The 22,313-nt window shown below is 37.0% G+C and overlaps 1 protein-coding gene across 1 annotated transcript in view; it reads left to right on the top strand.

The window, feature by feature from the left end:
• The first annotated feature begins 2,966 nt into the window (after positions 1-2,966).
• The window catches only part of GPR39 (G protein-coupled receptor 39), a 175,772-nt gene continuing 156,425 nt past the window's right edge, over positions 2,967-22,313 (top strand). Inside the window, exons 1-2 of the mRNA XM_032217146.1 lie at positions 2,967-3,084; positions 3,361-4,227. Of these exons, the coding sequence (XP_032073037.1) occupies positions 3,369-4,227 (859 nt within the window). The 5' untranslated portion in view covers positions 2,967-3,084; positions 3,361-3,368. The remainder of the gene's footprint in view (positions 3,085-3,360; positions 4,228-22,313) is intronic.

The raw sequence follows: 22,313 nt of genomic DNA, 5'->3' as shown, positions 1-22,313 counted from the left end.
TTTTTTTACATTTTATGTAAAAATGAATGTAGTTTTGCTGTAAACTGCTTTGAATAGTTCCATTCAAAGGAACCCATGCACATGTACCAATTCGAAGTCTACCTTGCTAGGCCAGAAGGGAAATTGTTGATTGTTTGTTGTCTAGATAAAATTTGTTGTTTAGATAGAGTCTCCATAGCAGTCTAATCAGTTTTCTCTCTTCCTGCTCAGTTGTGTCCAATTCTCAGATACTACAGTTTTCTAAGTAAGTTTTTTCAGAAATAGTTTGCCATTGCCTCCTTCCTAGGGCTCAGACAAAGTAATAGGATCAAGAAAAATCAGCTGGCTTTCTAGCTTTATGCCTTTATCATTGCACTGAACTGGCTTTCTCTAATCAGTTTAGAATGCATAAAATTAAAATAATAGTAATCCATTATCTAACTTAATTAAAGCCATTCACAACAAACTATGAAACATTGTTAGAAAAAACAGTTCTTTCCCCCAAAAAATGTTTTTCCAAAAAGCTGGACCAGTCCCACCTTGGCACATTTCTCATACCTGGTATGTTTCCATCAGAGTGCCATTTGACCATATCTGGTAATGTCTCATTCAAAGTTGTCATTATCTACACGGTCCAGTAGACTAAAACTTCCCAGAATAAATCTCTCTTCCTTTGTGGCCTCTTTTGAGTGGGTTAAATGCATCCCATTATCTGTTATTTATGTACAGCCACACAAATATATGGTATAAAGCTGAAGATTATTACCATACCATAGGATTATATAGTGATTGGCACTAATATGGTTATATTCTGTGGAATATGATTATGATTGTGATGTATAGAATATGTTCATTTTCTAACAATTGTTTCCCCAGTAGATAATTCCCGTATTTAAGCACAAATTTCATAGATATGGTTAGCAAATCTGATCTTGTTATTTCTCAGAAATTCCTTTTCTTCCGTATTGCATCAATGTCCATAAATATTTTACATGTACATTTTTCTAAGTCACATGGTCTCGTTTTCCTTTTTAAATGTATTTCCCAACCTATCTTCACCACCGGAAAACATAACTATTTTTTTCCTACTTATTTCTTCTTAAAAAACACCTTTTATATTATTCCCCCACCCCAGTTTTGTTGGTGAAACCATATTACAAAATAATGAGGAGTGTAAATATTGGCAGTTAACTGCATTCTGGTTAAGCCATTGGTTCATTGATCTAATTTTATATTATACATTTTTTTTCTGCTCAGCCATAGATGACCAAGCTACTTGGGAAAAGTTTCATCTCTTATTCCTCCATGAGGAATTAAGGGACATTAATTTAAGGAACATCTCTCCTCTTCAACTGGTCCCCAGTAGCTCTCAAGGGTTTAGTCACAAAATGGTATCATCCATCAAGGATAAGAGGGACAAAAGTTGAGATTGAAAATGGGAGTTAAGGATACATTTGTTTGCTTTTTAGAGTGACCATCTTTGTAGTTATCCTTACTACTTTAAAAAGAGGCTTCAGAAGCATCTGAAAGGGAAGCTTTATTTTAGATGCCTACCCTGAGTAGGAGGTTGAATTCGGTGGCCTTAAATCCTATGATTTTATGGGAATTGAATAGTTTTGACATCACCATTGGGGCTTTCTCAATTCTCTCCAGCCATCCTGGAATCAGCATGAAAACTATGCAGGCATGAAATCTCTCCTGCCTCTATTGGCTCTGTTTCAAGTTTCTGCAAACATTTGAATTCCTTGCAAGCTAATGTAGTGACAATGCCTAACCGATTTTTTACATCCTGAGGCTGTCCTTGGACAGGGTGGGGAAAAAGGGCAAAAAGACAACATTAACAGAGTCCTGTTAGATTGCACCTTCAATATTAGCTCCAGGAAATCAATGATAAAGAACTGACACAGCTAAGGAGAATTTAAACCTGTATTATTTGTGGGCCAGGGATGAATAATTTCATTAGCACATGTCAGGAAAAAAGGTTGCCAGGCTAATTTGCCATTGGGCAAAAAGGAGCATCTTAATAGCTTTACCCTAACTCTGTTTCTTCCCCTCAGACATTATAATGATGCACAGAATTTCACTGGCATCAGAATCATTTGTACCAACACTGGCCTGCTAAAGAAATTTTCCTCTGAAGATTTGGATTTTCAGAAGCTCAATAAAATACAGGTAATCCTCAACTTACAACAGTTCATTTACTGACCGTTCAACATTGCAACAGCACTGAAAAAAGTGAGTTATGACCATTTTTCACACTGCATCTCCATGGTCACGGGATTTACATTTGGATGCTTGACAACTGACACATAATTATGATGGTTGCAGTGTCCCAGAGTCATGTAATCCTCTTTTGCAACCTTCTGACGAGCAAAGTCAATGGGGAAGCAGAATCACTCAACAACCGTGTTACTAATTTAAACTGCAAGGATTTACTTAAGAAATATGGTGAGAAAAGTTGAAAAATGGAGCAAACTCACTTAACAAAATTCTCACTTAACAACATAGATTTTGGGCTCAACTGTAGCCGTAAGTTGAGGACTACCTATATGTACAACTCTGTCCATAACCATCCAGTGCCAAAACTTTCCATCTAGTCAAGTTCTCAAAAAAAAAAAAAAATCAAAAACCTTGCTAGAAGATGAGGAAATTTCCTTTTTTGAACTGACAAGTCATTGCATGGGTCTGCTTCTAGTCTGCCTTTAAGGCAGAAAAGAGGTGAAATTAAAGAGAAGGACATTAAAGTAAACTGTGGGAATGGGTGGATTGTAAACAACAGCATACACTGCCGGCAGTAGCAACCCAGCTTAATACAAGCAGGGAGAGATTTCAGGAAGGGGAACCAGGCCCGAATATTTATCTCTTAGTCAGGTTGCCTCATTCCTTTTCAGCCCGCCTTATCGGCTTCATCAGTGACCACATCCCTTTCACTGTTCAGCTCCAAGTTAATGTTTGACCGAAACTGCCTGCCTTTCAGGGAACAGATCTTGTGGAAAAGGGCAGAGACTACAACAGTACTGCTGATCGGGTTAGCTGTTCTTTAGGGAGAACTGAGAACTGTCTTCAGCATTGAGTATTTCCTGTCTTCTATCCCACCCAAAACAGGTGAACAAAAAGCTTTCCTCAGTTTGTTTTTTTCTCTCATTGTTGCTAATTTGATTGAGGCAGAGGACTAATTCAATAAGGCCTGGGGGTAGGGTGGGGAATATGAGAGATGAATGTGTTATTAAAACTTCAAGTCTGTTTGTCCTTACATAGAACAAAAGGTTCTTCAAACCAACCGATCTAGCTTCAGAGTAACTGTGGTGGGATGTTAACTGTAAGACTGTAGAGAGAGTGACCTGTGGTGACCTGCTTTTCTTTTCCTGTTTCCATACTTAGTTTTGCTCATGGAGGCCTCAAAGGATGAGGATTGTTGGCACCTCATTGATCACAGCCACGTGAAAGACTTTGAAGTAGACCAATGGGTGAAGATCATTCTTGCCCTCATCTATAGCATTATCTTTGTGGCAGGGATCTTGGGCAACAGTGTCACCATCCGGACTTCCAAAATCCTGCAAAAGAAAGGCTACATGCAAAAAGCAGTGACTGACCACATGATAAGTCTAGCATGTTCGGATCTCTTGGTGATCTTACTGGGGATGCCTGTGGAATTCTACAGCATCATATGGAATCCTTTCTCCACCACAAAAGGAGATCTCACCTGCAAGCTGTACAGCTTCCTCTTCGAGGCTTGCAGCTATGCCACTGTGTTACATGTGGCCACCCTAAGCTTTGAGAGGTACATTGCCATCTGCCACCCGTTTAAGTTCAAATCTACTTCTGGAACCTACAAAGTGAAGATCCTCATTGCCTTTGTTTGGATTACATCGGTGCTGGTGGCCCTACCCCTTCTCTTTGCAATGGGGGCAGAGCACCCTTTGGTAGACATCCCAGGGCATCGAGGGTTGGTTCTCTGTGAAAAATCCAAGTCTCTACGTCTGCCTGAATTTAGTTTAAATGTGACAATATGTACCAATTTATCATCCAAATGGAAAGTCTTCCAGTTTAGTATTTTCACTGCCTTTATTGTGTACATCATAGTATTGGTTTCTGTAACATTTATGTGCCGGAATATGATTAAAGTCTTGATGGTCTACAAGCAAGGAACGGTGGAAGTAAAAGGAAGAGAAAAGCAATCCCAATTTCTAAGGAAAACCGAAAGTCCAGAGAGCAGAGGATCCAAGAAACAGACTCTTATCTTCCTAGGTAAGTTCATAATGGGATTACCATACATTGATGGGTGAGGGATAGTGAGCAGTAAGAAATGGGTTACAAGACAAGAAAGAAATGTAAGAGAAAGGATAATCTGAAATGGAAAATTAACGGCAGAATTGAATTAGGCTCTATACCTTTTCATATTGACTATTTGTTATTCATTATGGAAATATTCCTGCTCAACAGAAAGTAAGTGACACAAAAATTATCTGGTGCAAGCAACATGAATGTGTATTTAAGAGGAATGGATTTATTTCAAGTTGCATTTCCTTTTTCTTTATACGTAGAATCCAATGCCTGCATTTTTCATAGCGTCTCCTAAATGCATTCTATGACATTTTTTCATCATTATTTAAAGAAAGCTCTCTATTTTTAGAGAGTTGTACAATCGTTGCAGCCTCCAGATGGTCTCATTGGGTACGAGTTGGAAGTTTGTATCTCTTCGGTTAAGTGTGTCTTTGTGTGAGGATGGAGTTCCTAAAATTCAATTTGCTTTCACAGTCATGTTGTTTGATGGCATTGAATTCGTTCCCCTTAAAGAAATAAAACAACGTTTGATGACCTCACAGCATTTTATAAGCAACAAGAAGGGAAGGATGGAATTGGGAGTCTAAAATAGGAAGTATGATAAATATATTGATCCATGTACATTTGAAATTTCTGAAAAAGCAACCCAGGCAATTATTTGAAATTTCTATCTTTACAATACAGACCTTGTCAGAAATATCTGAATTCGGCAGGATTTACATTTACATCCTAGAAAAGAAGGTTAAGGCTTACTAGCATGGGCTACAATCTTCAGCACCAAACTTGGAAAAAGACAGTTAATAATAATGCTAACAATCTATTGATTTGTATAACATTAGATTTTGCAAAGACAATTTGTACTATATATCCCATCCATTTCTACCATAATCGATCTCTACCATATATGAGTGGCTATATAAATGTGATTAATCAATTGATCCAGACTTTCAGAATATTGACCCCAAAATGTATATTTAACCTTGTCACTTTATTTAACTGGCCATGCTTCTTTCTCTTTTACATAACCCTATCATGTAAATCTTTCCTAGTACATGCTGAATTTCTCTCACCTGGATTTGCATTGAGGGTCTAACAACAAGGCTACCATATATGGACTGTAAAGATCTACATCAGGGATGTCAAAATGGTGGCCTGCAGGCTGGCTGTGTCACACACTGGCCACACCCACCCCATCCGTAAAGGGGGAAAAACATTGCAAAGTGACAGGTGACGGCAACGTGACACGGCGAGTTTGACACCCATGATCTAGATCAGTGTTTTTCAACCACTGTGCCGTGGCACACTAGTGTGCCATGACATAGTGTAAGGTGTGCCGTGGGAAAAACACTTTATATATAGTCAATATAGGCACAGAGTTAAATTTTTTTAACATTTTCTAATGGTGGTGTGCCTCGTGATTTTTTTCATGAAAAAAGTGTGCCTTTGCACAAAAATGGTTGAAAAACACTGATCTAGATAATCATAGGATAACAACTTTGTGGTTATCTGGTGCTGATCCACATATTTCTAGTTATGGTAATCATAGGTAGGGGTTCACATGAAGATGTCAGTTTTGCAGGCTCTGAAACCTCCTTGGGATTATTCATCTTTGCAGGATTTATATATTTATATAGTTATGTTACTTTTGAACTACTATGTTTGTTCAGATTTCTCTGTATGTCAGGATATATAGTTATGTGCTTGGTAGAAGCCATGCATTTGCCCAAAACTCTTAGATGGAGATTATAAATATTGCATGCAATTGAAGGTATTGGATTAGAGGTAGTTAAAAAGATAACCATTCTTTCTTCACTTTCTTTCAAATTTACACTGGTTTCACTAAAGTCTTGATAATTCTTAATTGCTTTCATGTGTTGTTCTGTTCTGGAATGTGTTATGAATTGTATTTATTAAATGACTGGCAATTACATTAGTTTCTGCTTTTTCCTTGCCACATTTTCATACTCTAAACCTTATTAAGTTGTTATCTCCCCATTCTGAGAAACATGCCATATTGTCATTCACTGGGCATCAGCACTTTATTTTGGTTTCTTAACTTTTCATCATGTTCTGTCTGAATGGCTGCCATTCCTTGTTTATGCTGGCTTGCCTCCTACAATTATCATCTTCTATTAAACTATCATGAGTGTGCACGTTACCAAGACGGGGGAGGGGGGAGAAATGAAAAGTAAATTAAAATACTTTAGCAACTATTGAGTATATAAGTAGATTAGCAATTATATTTATAATTTCCTAACAGTTTGTGCTGTTACTATGATCTGTAGCCAATGAAACCTCAACTATTTAACTTACTACAAAATGAATACAGTGAATATTGCAAATTCCCTTCCCTTCTCTTTATTTTGGGGAAAAAGAAACAAGAAAATGTGGACATGCTGTTACAATTCTGACCAGATACTAAAAAATAAATAAAGCAATTAAGGTGGCATATTGTTTATTTCTGGTTTATTGTTGCACTAAAAAGAATTGTTCATAAATGTAACGGTGAAAATTAATATCCCATTTTCAGCTATGGAGAGTACTTTTCCTGTATTGTTTTAGTAATCCCTATAATGTGTGGATTCTAATTCTCAGAATTTATAGTTAGGAGACCAAATGAACACTGAAGAATGCTGAACTAACTTACATATTGGTACTTTGTGGTGGGGCAATGTTGACTTACAGGTAACCACAGAATTCATAGTTAATGAAAGTTTTGGATTCAGGCTCTACACATTTTGCTCAAAGACTCTTTAGTTAAATCTTTACACTATCTTTCACCTACATCCATTTCAGTATTTTAGTAAATTAGTTTGAAGAATCAATGGTATAGCATGTTAACAAATAACAAATATGTTAACATATTTTTGTTACGTTTTTCATTCCATATGTGGCATACTTAATGTGCTTTCAGTATATAGCTCCATAAGCTGATGTCATTTCATAATACTCTAAGTACACTGCTGTATATTAAGCAACATGTTTTGTTTCATCATTTTGTGAGTTGTGGTTTTCTCTTCTGTTGATGTGCCAATGTGACTAGTGATTGTATAACATGTGCTTCTGAAGTTCATAAATGTATTTTCCTAGGATTTCCTAGGATGCCCTGTTGCCTGCAGTAGTTAGTGGCTTCTGAGATGCATTTCAGATAACTCTTTAATATGTCTCACTAATTATCTTTGGTTAGAGAAGAGATTAATGAACAGGAAATAGAAATCATGGCCTACATCCATGAGAATACTACATTTGAAGTTGTGGCTTTCATAAGAATTATGCTTTGGGGGTGCTTTTAAATGAACAAATATATTGTTTACAAATTGTTGAATTTAAATATTTTGATAACAATATCTCTGTCTGAATTTCATTTAACAAACGGATCAAATTAAAACAAATATTTGCTTGTTCCAAATATATTTTACATTTCACATAAAATGTAAATGACAAACACAGAGCAAGATGTCTTAAGGAGTCTAACAGTAATAAAAACAATTTATAGTCTTCCTCCCAAGTTGTTAAAAGTAATAACTTCTATAGAGCAGAAATTAAATTCATAAATCTACTACTCAAGTCAAAGTGTATGAGGTTTTCAGTGACGTGCGGTGAGGTTTATGGCTGGTGAGGTAGTCCTCTTCCCCAACACCCCACTGACTAAAGCACTGTCTTTTGCCCGCCTGTGCTCATGGCAGAGCTCAGGGAGGCTGTCGCAAGCTCAGGCGGGCTGCCGCGAGCATAGGTGGGCAAAAGAAAGTCACTTGCTTTCGCCCACCTGTGCTCGCGGCAAAGCTCAAGTGGGCTGCCGCGAGCTCAGGCGGGTGAAAGAAAGTGCTTTAGTCAGTGGGGTGTTGCGGGAGAGGAGAGAATACCTGAGCATTGCATTTATTAAAGAAAAAAAAAGGAAATTTGAAGGTAAAGAGGGAGCATGGGGTGGGGGTGGGGGGCATCAGAAACGGAGAAAGAGAGGAGGAAGAGTGAGTGCGATGCTGCAGCTTTAAACAAAATGACAGAGTTGAAGCCTCTAAAAAATGTACCCTCTACTATGAAGCAGGAGAACTGCGTGCCTCAACTACCTTGGGATTTTTTAGGCTTTTAACCCTCGCTTAACTCTTCTCGAGCACCTAAAAAGTCAGACTAGATGAGGCATGCAGTTCTCCTGTCTCATTGTAGAGAGCGCTTTTTAGAGGCTTTTTTAAACAGGCAGTCATTCAGTGGCAGCAGCTAGCTAGCCTAACCTCAGCACTTGCCTTTTCCTGTTTACATTTTTTTTCCTTTTCATGATTGACAGTGGTGAGGCTGTGCTTCCCCTGCCTCCCCTGACTGCATGTCACTGCAGGTTTTAGTGCTACATTTTGGTTTTTGAAAAATAATGCAAACAAATTGAATACGTGTTAGAGAGGGAATGGCAGTGAAATGTTTTCTGTGTGCTATTTAGACCCCAGTATTGAATTTCAGGATGAAACCAGAAAAGTAAGATAAAATAATAAGCCTGTGAAATAATAGTTCAAAAAAAAATAACCTAGCAGTGAAGTATGTAATATTTGTTTCTGAATATGAGCTGTAATGTAGATGCAGGGTTAATATTTTGCAGAGAGTTGCTGGGAAATGTAATTTTTCAGGGGTGGTTATTGCACTAAGGGTGATACAACCTCTACTCTAGATTTTCCAAAAGCAATTTTATAAAGTCAGTATAAGTATTAATAGGATGACCAAGTAATCCAAGCCATTGTCTTATGGGCAATTCTTTGCTTGGCTTTTTCTTTCTTTTTTTTCAATTTCTCTATCCACCAAGATTCCTCCCTCTCCATTTTAGTGTACATTGGCCTAGTTATTAAGATTAATCTGGCCTCCAACATTCCATGTATCAATTTATTTACATTTACACACAAAATGATGTAAAATACCCCCCCATCTTAAAAATACTGACAGTCCTTTGAAATATTGCATCTGTATATTTGGTGTGATACAAACCATTCACCTATAATAAATCATCTTTATCTACAAAGAAAAAAAGTAGAAACTCATTGAAATCTAGCTAGCAATTACTTTGAATGACAATGCACTGTTATCCATGCTGTTTTCTTGGCAAGAAAATAGCCATGGTTTACCATGGCTTTTTTCCAAGATGTTTTCAATTTCCAAAACTTAGTCGACAGTGTTAGGATTTATGGTAGTGTCTCATACAACTAGTAATTTTTTCCAGTATTGCTTAGCTCTATGAGATCAGCCAAGACACTGTCATCCAAAGTAAGCTTTGAAAGGGATATAAAGTTGACCTTTGGATTAGGGAAGAAATGAACAAGCAATTTCCTTTCAGGAAATATTACTCAGTCCTGGAGAAAGAGGAAAGCTTGAGAAGGAAACTCAAGACAACTCTGCCTTGATTTGATTCAGTACTAGAGGAAACAGAAAGGAAGGTAGACATTTTTTCAAAGTTCTGTGATTCTATCTTGGTACAATAAGGAGCATTTTTGACCTCACCATCCTCCAACAACTGACAGCTTTACTCTTTGTTACACTGAAAAATGATTTGATTTTTAAGCTTTCATTACTATTCTTGCACCAATGAATTCTCTCTTCTTTTTCTCTAGTAGCTCTGAGCTGAAGAGCATTGAAAACCAAAAGGCCTCATTCCTTACAGAGAGGATGAGCAGAGGGCTAAATCCCCCAGGACTTCAGTAGTGAACTGGTTCAAAATGGTCAATAGAAGCATGTTTATTTTGCTACCTGCCTTTGTTCAACTCTATGCTTCTGGAAAAGGCGTTGTAAGGGGGAAATTGCTTGTAGGAAATAAATGTGCAGCCCTGACAATTGCTGTTTTTTTTTTAAAGAAATACTCCCTTTTAGGTTTTAAAACAGAAATAAAATGTATGTTTGACTGAATATATAGGATTGCTGAAAATCAGCAGTCAAAAGGCAATACACAATATGAGCAGTAATAAGGAAGACACAAGGGTTTTAATGAAAGTGTTGTACATAGACTAGGGGACCCAAATTTAAGTCTCATCCAACAACCTGAGCTCCAGAGGGGGTATTTAGCAGGTTCTGACCAGTTCTGGAGAACCGATAGCAAATAGGAAATTTTGAGTAGTTTGGAGAACTGGTAAATACCATCTCTGACTGCCCCTGCCCACATCTATTTTCTGCCTCCCGAGTCCCAGCTGATCGGGAGGAAATGAGGATTTTGCAGTATCCTTCCCCTGGAGTTGGGAGGGAATGGAAATTTTATAGTATCCTTCCCCTGCCATGCCCACAAAGCCACGACCACCAAGCCATGCCCACAGAACCAGTAGTAAAAACTTTTGGATTCCACCACTACTGAGCTCCCTTCATGATTTTGAGCAGCTTACTTTTCTCCAATAGGATTACTTTATAGGTTGTTATGGAAAGTAGAGGCAAACCAATAGATGCTAAAGAAAGAGCTATGAAAGCAATAAATATAGCAAGGGACTTACATATCCTTTTTAGAAATTCTAGCTCTGAAAGTGAAAACATTAACTAATAGAACAGCACCACAGAAGAGAGTGATTAATCTCTAGTGTCACAAATTACAATCTAGCTGACTAGATTGTCACCAGCCTCAACTGATCTTCATCTCCATCATCATCTCCTTCCCCGCAAGGTCTATATGGGCTCGCTAAAGAGTTTTATTCCTATTAATTATGATTATAATTGACTTTAAATTGAAAAGTGTGGCTTTTTATTTCATGGACTAGAATATTATTATGAAACCACTGTTGGGTTGAGAAATGGATTTGGTTTAGGAACATAAGAAGTGAAAAGGTAATGCCTAAGTGTTGGCATTTGGCATTGAATTGAATTTAATCCATAAGGTTACAGAACCAAGACTTATTGCCTTCCAAAGTAAGATAGGTAGATGACCTTTGCTTCTAAAACTCCTTCCTTTTATAAGAGAGCAGCAGCAGCCCCCCCCCGCCTATTTCTTTTTTTTTAAAAAAAAGTGGTTGACTGTTTCTGATCAGTAAATTGATGGTTTTTTAAAATGTGACTGTTTATTTAGTAGGGTGTAAAAAAATTTACCATGTGAATTTTACATTACACTTGCATTTATAGGTCAGTGCAGAATTAAAAGACGGGAATTGAACATTTGCATTTAAATAAAACATCTTTGATAGTTGAATGGTGCACAAATCAGAAAGTATTTCCTGCATTCAGATAATTTTAATGTTTTCTTTAAGGAAAATTAAAAACTCTCCCAGTTGTGCTGAAGTTTGAAAACTATGTTTGCTTTTAAGCTATTGTTAAAATATTGTTGTAGCTTGGTTTAAAAATATAATGGTTTTTTAAAAAAAATTTCCTTATGGTCTGTAGTGAAATCTTCAACTAGAGTGGGGGGAGGAGTGAAAAGGGGGTTGAGCTTAGAGTCCTTGCACAGCTGGAAGATGAACAGATGTTATCTCCCACAGAATCCCTGAAACCCTTATCTGGCTCTTCCCAAGAGAATGGAATCAGTCTGGCAAGATTCTTGTTAACAGGAATAAAGAAGCAACTTTGATCAGCTCGTGATGTCATTCTGGTTCCTGTGTCTGACACAGTCTTTGAGCTGTTGAAAATAATTATAATGTTTCAAAAACTGTGCATAAATATATATATATATGTACCATAGTACCCAAGTGACTTCTGTGTTTTCACAAAAGTCTTAGTTCTAACCAGACAGACAAGATATGGAGAAACAGAGAAAGTCTGCCCTATGTGACTAAGAAGTTTCCCCTTAGGCTAATTAATGTTACAACTAACAGAGTCTAGAACTTGCTATCGATAAAGGTCAGACCTTCATGTAGTTCAATATTTGTATGGATTTATTATGTTAGAGATGCAGGGAGTCCTGTTATGATCAACAAATGCTTTCATTTCAGTTTTTTAGGTCAGTTCTTCATCTGTATCAATAGTGCACCTCTCAAATCTTGCTCAGTCATTAAAGTACAAAGGTATAAGGGAAACATAATTCTTCAACTCCTCTCCAGAAGCTTTATTTAGAATTAGCATAAAACCCCTGTCTGAGATCTTCACACTAATCTGACATACTTAGCAAAGGATGGAGGCTTCAAAAGAAAAAGTAATAAGTACTGAAACTGGCAGGCATTGCGATAGTTCATATCCGACAACTTTCACTTTGGGTGAAACTTCATTTTACGAGGAATATAAAAGGAGAGGGCCAATGCTACATTTGCAGGGGGAAATCAGTTCAAATGGAAGCAGGGGTATGTAACCTTTTCTACACACTGATGATCTCCTGGCCAATTTTAAAAATTGCCTTTTCCCCCAGCCAAGTTCTAGATGGAAAAAGCTAGTTTCAGGAGGCAAAAGACAAAAGCTTTTAAAGCTATCAATACACATGCAGGCACACATGCACACACATTGTATTTGTCTGAAAAGTTGAAAAAGTTCTGAGATCAGAAGGTATATGTTATTTTTGCACTTTTTTGGGGGGAAAATATTAGTACTTGTCCTATTATGAATATAAGTAAAGGACAGGACCAAACATGGAGAAATTTTGAAGACATGGACTTTTTCAGTGGACTAGGCCATGCTCACAAAAAAGTAAATCATTATTTTTGGCGGGCTTTAAATACTTCTTAATAATCTGCTTTATAGGTTAATGAAAACATTAGCTGTAACAGACGTAGGTGATAAATAGCCTGATATTTGCAGTCACAGTGAGCGAGAGAGTGAAGGAAAAGGAAAACCCTCATTTGTTGCTAAATAAAGCTTTGCACTTCTGAAGTATATATTAATCTTTGCAGTGAGCTGCTTTGAAGACATTTTGCATGGCTGACCTATGGAACCCATTGTTGTAAAATATGAATTAGCGGATTATGTTGGCTCTTTTTTACTTCCTACATCTTAGATAAAAAGAAGGAAAGCCCAGCATCTGAAGCCGAGCACCTAATTTTTTCACAATCAATTTAGTGTTGGCAGATTAATGTGTAGCTCAAAATAAGGGTGCCACGCACGGAAAGAAATAGCCTTTCAAAAGATCACAGAGGAAATATATTTTCTGAGGCACCTGGCAAATGGATTTGCAGTAGGACAGATTACTTCAAGTACTCTACTAAAAATATGTGCTTGACATCTACGATGACTCCGGTGCAGTAAAATTTGACAATAGTGTGACTTCTGCTACAGCAAAATTAGATGTTTCTTCATAGGCAGGAAATGGTCTGCATTTGGATTGTTAGATGAGTTTTTCTTCTTTTACTGAAAAAGATACAGCTTGAGGGTATGATGAAATTGGAAGAACAACTTGATTGATTGATTTTAAAGGGGGGAAAAATAGCTACAGTTCAAGTTCGTTATTTAGGTTCCCTGAACTTCAAATGCATTTCTTCTTAGGTTTGGCTGATAATACCACAGATGTATAGATTAGGAGTTTTGAATTGCTTTCATTTGGGTACCCTATGGATGTTATCATATAAAAGATTAATGGATTAGGTATCCAACAATATCCAATAGTCAATCATATGTCATTGTATCTATCAAAATCATGCCACTGTGGGTGCATTATTGGCACTGAATGTTAGGTTCCACTGCCCTTTAAGTGTGATCTGTTTGTCTTTGAAAACAGCTCTCACATTTTATTTTTGGAGTGAGAAGTGGCATATTTTAAGATAAAATGGATGACTTTTAGCAAAGAAGTATCCATTTAAATCCCAGATTGGATGGCTTTAGAGGTAAACTAAGCCTTCTTATATAAAACTAATAAGACTAACTAGCTTTCTAGTTGGACAGAAGAAGAAGGCCATTTTTGACAATATTCCCTGCCCACTGCACTGACTCACACCTCTGAAAATCTCCTCCACTAAAGAGCTGATGCAGAGAGGGAGAAATGAGGGAGGGGGCAAAATCTGAAAAAGACTTTCCTTCCTTTTTCCAATTAATACTTCTGTTCATTGCTCATAAAAATAGAATTCAGCTAGTCATTTTGTGTTCCCCCAAAATGTAATGTTTCAATTTAAGAAACATCTTTAGTTTTGAAAGAAATACTGGAGACTATTTGTTTCTTGATAAATAACTTCTGTAGTTATAATCCAACAGCCAACTAATCTGTTCTGATAAAGTCCAAACCCTTCCCTTGTTAAATAGATTGCTATGCAGTATTTCCAGTTTCTAAAAAAAACTTAAAAATCCTAGAATGTGATTTTAATTGAGAAAATAAGTAGTTCTCCTTAAATTTTAGGGTGTTTTAGAAACCCATTGGAATATGAATTCAGAGCAATACAAAGAACAATTCAAATTCCAGAAACACCTTCTGAAAACTCTAGTGTTGAACTATTATTCATGATGCAATTTATTAGCAAATGGCTCTCATAGTATGCTTCACAACTGTAAGTTTTGGAAAGTATGTGTGAAGTTTTCAAATAGAGATGAAAATGCTTTGAAAAATAGCTGTAGAGATTTAAGAAATTTAACAAGTTGAAGGAGCTATTTCTTGGAAAAAAGAGCTGAAATCTGCCAAGAGCAATTGATTCAAATTCAGAGGCAAGCGTTTATAAAATACAATTAATTCTGAACTTTCCCTATGAAAAAGACAAGTGATCTCTTGTAGTTGCCATAGAGATATATTTACAAAAGTTGTTTCAACAGGGCCATAGAAATCTGTTGGATGGTCCTAAGTAGAAGCAAGACTTAGCTCAGAGGTATCAAATTCACGACCCATGCGTCATGGGTCAGGCACTGGCCACGCCCATCCCCGGTTTAGCGAAGGGGGAAAAGTCATGATACATCACATAACGACAGCAGGACGCTGCAAGTTTGACAACCCTGACTTAGATCTTTTTATAAGCCAAATCCTGTAATAATTATGTAGAAGATTTTTTAATTCAGAGAATGGCTAATGGATTATGGTTGGGAAACTACAGCATCTATAGGTCTCTTTTTTTCCATTCTTCTACTGTAGTTAGGAACTATTTTCAGAGCTTGGTAGGGAGGAACAATGCTAAGTTTGTGGTATAGTTATGTTTCCATCTGGATTGCTTACAGAATGAGTTTTCTTTGTTCTTTTAATTTTAGCCACATTTTTTCTTTTTTTGTTGTTATTTATTTTCTTTCACTTTTATACTTAAATTTTACAGTTGTTTTCTATGAATGATGGTTGTAGGATGGGGATTTAATTTTCCTTTAAAAAAATAAAACAATGTGAAAAGTATTATCTTTTAAAATAGCATTTTAATGGGAAGATACAATGAGGTTTACAGGGAAATGATTAATCAAACTCCAGAAGCTGTTGTAGGAAAGACAATTTATCAGAATCTGAATTTAATATGTGAAATATCTATATTTTGTACAGTACTTTGCTTGTAACAGCAGGTTTAATCGCAAAATAATTTGCATTACTTCTAAGTATCCAGTTTGCAAGGTGGAAGATTCTAAATTTTCAGAAGAGTTAGTGAACAAGTTTTCCATTGGGGCCTCGAGGGAGACTACTCCTAAACTAACCGAATCTGATTACCCATTGTGATACAATCAACATTACTAAATGGAAGGGTACTTCGGGTAGTCTGACCTTAGAGATACATTAATATTATGTTAAATATAAAGCAGATTGCTGATAAAAAGAATACATTATTGTAGTATTAAGTAACAAAAAGCACATCTTGATCTTCTGAATTTTGTTTAGATTATCCTGGAAAAAATCTAGAATGACAGATTACTGCAGCTGCTGCTGAGAATTGTCCAAAGCAGGCTGGCTTTGGTATACAGGTAGCCTACAATGTACAATCATTCATTTAGTGACTATTAAAGGTTACAGCAGTGCTGAAAAAAGGAGATTTACAACCTGCCCTTGCACTTATAACCTTTGCAGCATTCCCACAATCACTTGATCCAAATTTAGGCACTTGACAATTGGCAAGCATTTATGACAGTTGCAGCAACCCAGAGTTATTAGCAATTTTCCCAGCCAGTTTCCCACAAGCAGCGACCACGGGAGGAGCCAGATTTGTACTGAATTATTCATTGAATAACTGCTTTATTATAACTGCTCAATAACTGGTTATTAAGCATTGATTTGCTTAATAAGGGGGGGGGGGAAGATTCCACAATTGGGTGTGACCAAGCAACTGCCTTGCTTGGCAACAGAAATATTAGACCCAATTGTGGTTGTAGCCTCTAGTTTAGTGAAATGCCTTTCAATAGTCTTTCAGTGGGATACATAAACTTTCTTTAAGCCCAGGAACTTAAATTGTTGAAATTACTGATTAAGCTTAATTATGAATGAAGGTGAGGGAGATAGTGGTAGATTCCTTTGCTCTGGTTTTCTCTCCTGAACTTTTCCTCTAGGAATTCTGGGCCCGAGTGCAAAGCTAAGTTGCATTTCCCAGTTGTCCTGTCTTCTTTCTGTTAGAAGTGGAAAGCAGCAATTATTATTTTTCTAGAGGACATCAAAACCATTTTCTTAATACAAAAGGTTTAATTTTGTGAGACATGGTTAATTGGAATGGGTAACAATGGGAGAACAGATAATAGCTTTAATATTCAAAGGTGAAAGCTTTAATAAAGCAACTGCGAAGTTGCCATAAAAATGGGTCTTATCTATTTAGAGTTAGGGCGAGATAAGCAAATCACTAACTCGGAGAACAATAATGACGAAAGATTTCAGTTGTATTCCTTTTAGACTAGCCTCTGCTTTTGAAAGAGAATCAAAGGGTTTTAGGGTATGTTCTAAACTCTGGGTTGCAAATTAGTTTATGGAGCAACGTTGCAGTCTATTTACTAGTAAAAGCTCTTTAGGTTTGGGTTTAATAATGCAGTGATAACCTAAATCTACAAAATGTTAATTCCTTAGGACAATCAGATGCTTTGGTTAATTCACTTTTATCAGTAACCTCAGTAAACAAGCAGTACATCATGATATAATTTAGGCAACCAGTACCATTGTTGGTTTGTACAGATCATAATAAAACACAGAGCCTGGTCATACATACGTATTACTCAGAAATTGTAATTAGACCTGATTTTTAATTTAAAATCAGCCATTTTCTCTAGGGCAGCCTTGGCTCTCTGATGAGGGAGTCAGCATTTCAGCCAATTTTATTCTCTTTTCAAATGATTTGCTTAACCCTCATTAGAGGGGGGAAGACTGTTTAACATCTAATACAGTATCTGATGCCAGGATACTTTTTTATATTTTTAAATACTTTTTTTATATCTAAAACCAGTCAAAGCTAAGACACCCTGGGTTGCACTACTTTCTTTATAGCCTAAAATTTGTAGGGTCACAGCAAGCATTGTTTTTTAATATTATTTCCCATCTCTTTAAAAAAAAACTGCAGATACTAGTGGCTGTGAGAATGTTTGTATTCAAAGCATGTTCTTTAATTCTCAGCTACAATCCCTGTCTTCTAATTTAATAGCTCTTTTGCTGCTACGTCACCTTGTCTTTCTTTCACTCTAAATACATGGCTATATATTAGATTTTTACTTAAGTCTCCAATCCAGACACAGACTAGATTTCAGTAAAACTACTGTCAGGCCTGCAGCCATGTTCCTTCTGGATCTTTGGCCTGCCACACTTCTATCTACTATGCTGATTCCATAGTGGGGAAATGGGAGGGGGATAGTAAGGAGTAGGATGTGATGTAACCAAAATAAAATTCCTTTTAGATTGCCAAGGTCATCCTTTGTCTTGCCATCTCTGCACCTGACAGGAACTGGATGAGTGGAACTGCCAGCACGGCAGTGGAAGATTGACCATGTGATGGACTTGTGGGTGTGGAAGCAAGATCTTGAATGTTAACTTGAGGGGAAAATGGAAGAAGCTTCAGATTTGGGTTTTCCCCCAGATGTACCAAGATGGCTCTCTTAATAAATTTGAACTTTGAGCAGCACGTTGCCTTGGACTCAAATTTAATTTTGGATGCAATCTGGAATGCTGACAGCTACCTTCACTAAGCATTCAGATCTCACCCCTAAATTCAAAGAGTGCCCCAATAATTCATTTCCAATTCATTCTCAAAACAACAGACAGATAAGTGAAGAGGTATTTAAGCCACTTTCAGAATAACAGAGTTGGAAGGGACCTTGGAAGTCTTCTAGTCCAACCCCCTATTCAAGCAGGAGACTGTATACCATTTCACACAAGTGAGATTGTATTGTGGAAGCAAATGGAGCCCTAGAGAAGAGCCAATTTTGTCCAGTGATGAAGGCACCAGAATAGAAACCAGAATAGAGTCTGTGAGTTCTAGTCCCACCTTAGCCAGCTGGGTGAGTTCGGACCAGTCACTCTCTTTCAGCCCAACTCACCCCACAGGATTGTTGTTTGTGGAGAAAATAAGAGGAGGAAGGAGTATTAGGTATGTTCACCACCTTACATTATTTATCTATCTAAAAAATAAACAATTTCCTTGTGTCCTAATAGAAATGTTTGATAGAACCTTTCTTTTGAGGAATCATGGACACTGTTGTTGGTTTACATCCCAAATACTTTATAGAGACATACAAGCAATAATTGCTTAACACGCACAAGGGATAACACATAAAACATTTTATTATTATTTCTTTAGGAAAGATGGGGATAAGAAAACCTCAGTTTTTTTTTACAGCACAAGGCAAGGAGACCCCCCCCTTAGGACAATTTTTGAAACTATGTTATTGGAAATTAATACAAGCAGAGCCTGAATTTGAGAACTTTATTTGCTTTTCCTATCAAAATACTAGCTTCAACGTTATAAAAAATTCCTTTGTGTAATTGCTCCCAAAATGGCGATCTTATAGCTTTCGCATTTGTATATCTCTAACTTCCTGGCACAGAATCAAAGGAATAACCTCTCACAAATTAATTGGCTCCACTCCCTTGAAGATTTCATCTTATCAATCTCTAAAAGTTTTCAAAGACTCTTTTGCTAATATAGAGACATTCCAAACAGAGTTTTTTTTCTTTGTTGAACTGTTTTGACGTAATGCTAATCTTTTGAAACCTACTGTAAACTCTGGAAAAAGGGAGGAATTATTCTTTTTTTCTTGTAAGCTGCACAGCGGGCTAGAAAAATTTGATTAAGTGCTTAAAGCAAAACATAATGGCATCAAAACCAAATCCTGCGAAATTACCGCCGAGAGCTATGTCCCCCATACCTGGCACAAAGTTGCAGCCTCCGCCCTCTATGCCCCCTAGTGGAGATGTACCAACGAAAGAATTCTTTTTGGAAATGTTTAGAGAATCTAGAGAACAGAATTTAGAAACTTTCAGAGCATTCAGAGATGAAATAAGGAATGAGATAAAAGTCTTATATGATAACTTTGATACTAAGATTACTAAAATGAATGAGGATATGATGGGAATTGTAAATGTACTGACAGAATATGTTTCCGGAATGGAAGATAACTTAGAGGTTCTTAATGAAGCTAAAACTAACTTGACATCTAAAACTGAAGTGGTGGAACAAAAAGTTGAAAACGCTGAAAAACAAATTATCATGATACAGTATAAGCAGATGGAGCTTGCATTAAGAGTCAGGGGGCTACGCGAAGAGAAGCAGGAGAACTTAAAGCAGATGTTTTCAGAGGCTTTTGACTGTCTGGTGGGAAGACCGGGATCCAATTTTGATTGGCAGATTGACAAAATTTATCGCGTTAATTTGTGGGCGGCAAAACAGAAGCAACTCCCCCGAGATGTGGTAATATACTTTGTTACAAGAGAGTTCAGAAACATGATATTACAAGAGTCCTATAATACCAGACTTCAAATCGGTGGACAGGACTTGATTGTCTTGAAGGAAATACCACCTCAAATGCTAAGAGCCAGGAGAGATTATGCTTTTTTGGTGGAAGAGCTCAGAAAGCGTCAGATACAGTATAGATGGGATGTCCCATTTGGTATCATAGTTACATTTGATAAGCAAAGATACCATCTCAATTCTGTATGGAAAGCTCGAGATTTCTATCATAAGATTCTGAAGGTGGGACACCCTGAATCATCTGGATATGGAGAAAGACCATGAGAAGGACAAGGCAAACAGCAAACCACACAACTACCAGATAAAATGTACCATCTCCCCCTTCCGGAAGGGCAAGGGGTCAGGGAACAAAGACCCAACCGTGTGACTACTAGACAAATGGAAAAACAAGCCACAACACAACAATCTCAACAATCACCGGCCATCGATCAAGGAGTTACAGCGACAAGCTCAGAAGCCATGGGAGGAGCCAGACCAAAGGTGAGACAACCCATGCGGGAGGCTCTAAAAAAGCTTCAGGCAACCAAAAATGACAACTAAGATTTTGACATGGAATGTTAATGGACTGAACTCTCCACAGAAGAGAAAGAAAATATTTCATTATCTCAAACAGTTTAAGAATGATATAATTTGCTTGCAAGAAACTCATATCAAAACAACTGATCAAAAATACTTGTTTAACCCCAAACTTGGTCAACATTTTGTGACCTCTGCCACTGAAAAGAAAAATGGCATAGTTATATACTTAAGAAAAGACATTAAAGCCGAGCTGATTGAAGCAGATCCCTTTGGAAGATATATTGCACTAGATATAATCTTAGAAGGGAAAAAGACATTACTTTTGGGAATTTATGCTCCTAATCAACAGCAAGATGGATTTTATAGAAATCTTCATGCCAAATTAGTACAGTGGGACTTTAAGTCTTGTATACTATTGGGTGACTGGAATGGCGTCATTGACACTAAAAGAGATAAGAAGACATCTCGCCCGAACACCAAAATCCGAGCTAAGTTACCCAAATCCTTTTTTGATATGATGGACGATTTCGAATTGCGAGATGTTTGGCGCGAAAGGATTGCAGAGGAATATGACTACACCTTTTTTTCTGATAGACATCAATCTCTTTCAAGGATTGATTTCATCCTAATTACTAATGATTTACTTTCTAGGGTGAAGAAGACAAAGATTGCGGCGAGGGTTCTTTCGGATCATAACCCAGTTTGGATGGAACTGGGAAGGGTAGTGCAGGCAAGAAGGTCTTGGAGGTTGAATGAAAATTTATTTAGATATGAAAAGTATATTAATGATTGTAAAAAGTTGTTATCTGAATACTTTGTTTTTAACATGAATAAGGGTACATCTATGGAATATGTATGGGATGCAAGCAAAGCGTATATGAGAGGAGTATTGATGAATATAAACAAAATACATAGACACAAACAAGGGCAAAAACGAAAAGAATTGGAAGAGGAAATTAAAGGGAAAGAGTTGGAACTAACATTAAATCCAGGTGATATAAAGGCTAAGGAAGCAATCTCCATATTAAAATCCCAATTCGATATGCTGATTTCTGACCAGGTAGCCACCAGTTTATTATATGCAAAACACAATACTTTCTGCAATGCAAATAAACCCGGCAGGTGGTTGGCTTACAAGATTAGGAAAAAAAGAAAAAATCGAAACGTATCCAAATTGCGTTATAGAGGGAAGGAGGTGTTTCAACAGGAGGAGATTCAAAAGGCATTTCGAGAATTTTATACAGAACTGTACAAGGAGGACAAAATTAGGGGTTTAGACATAGATAAATATTTAGATAAAGAGAAAATCCCCCTAGTTAGAGAAGAATACAGGCAAAAGTTGAACCAACCAATAACCTCTGGGGAAATCCTGCAGGTAATCAAACAACTAAAGTTAGGGAAAGCACCAGGTACAGATGGTTTAACAGCGGTTTATTATAAAAACTTACAGTTAGAAATGGTAGAACCTCTTAGAGAATTATTTAATAAAATTCAATCGGAAGGTAAAGTGCCCCCATCATGGAAGACAGCGTTTATATCGTTGATACCCAAAGAAGATCAAGATACTACCCAGCCAAAAAATTATAGACCTATCTCATTACTTAATGTAGATTATAAAATTTTTACTAAAGTATTAGCAAATAGGTTAATGGTGGTTATTCAACAATTGATACATACCGACCAAACAGGCTTTATACAGGGGAGGCAGATGAAGAGCAATGTTAGATTAATCATTAATGCTTTAGAATACTTGGGAAGGAATAATCAAATCCCTGCCGCACTCATATTTTTGGATGCTGAGAAGGCCTTTGATCGAGTTAATTGGCAATTCCTGTTGAAGATATT

Source organism: Thamnophis elegans, chromosome 1 (assembly GCF_009769535.1).
Source record: "Thamnophis elegans isolate rThaEle1 chromosome 1, rThaEle1.pri, whole genome shotgun sequence".
Classification (NCBI taxonomy): Eukaryota; Metazoa; Chordata; class Lepidosauria; order Squamata; family Colubridae; genus Thamnophis; species Thamnophis elegans.
The sequence above is the reverse complement of the archived record's forward strand: the minus strand, read 5'-3'. Positions and strand labels throughout refer to the sequence as shown.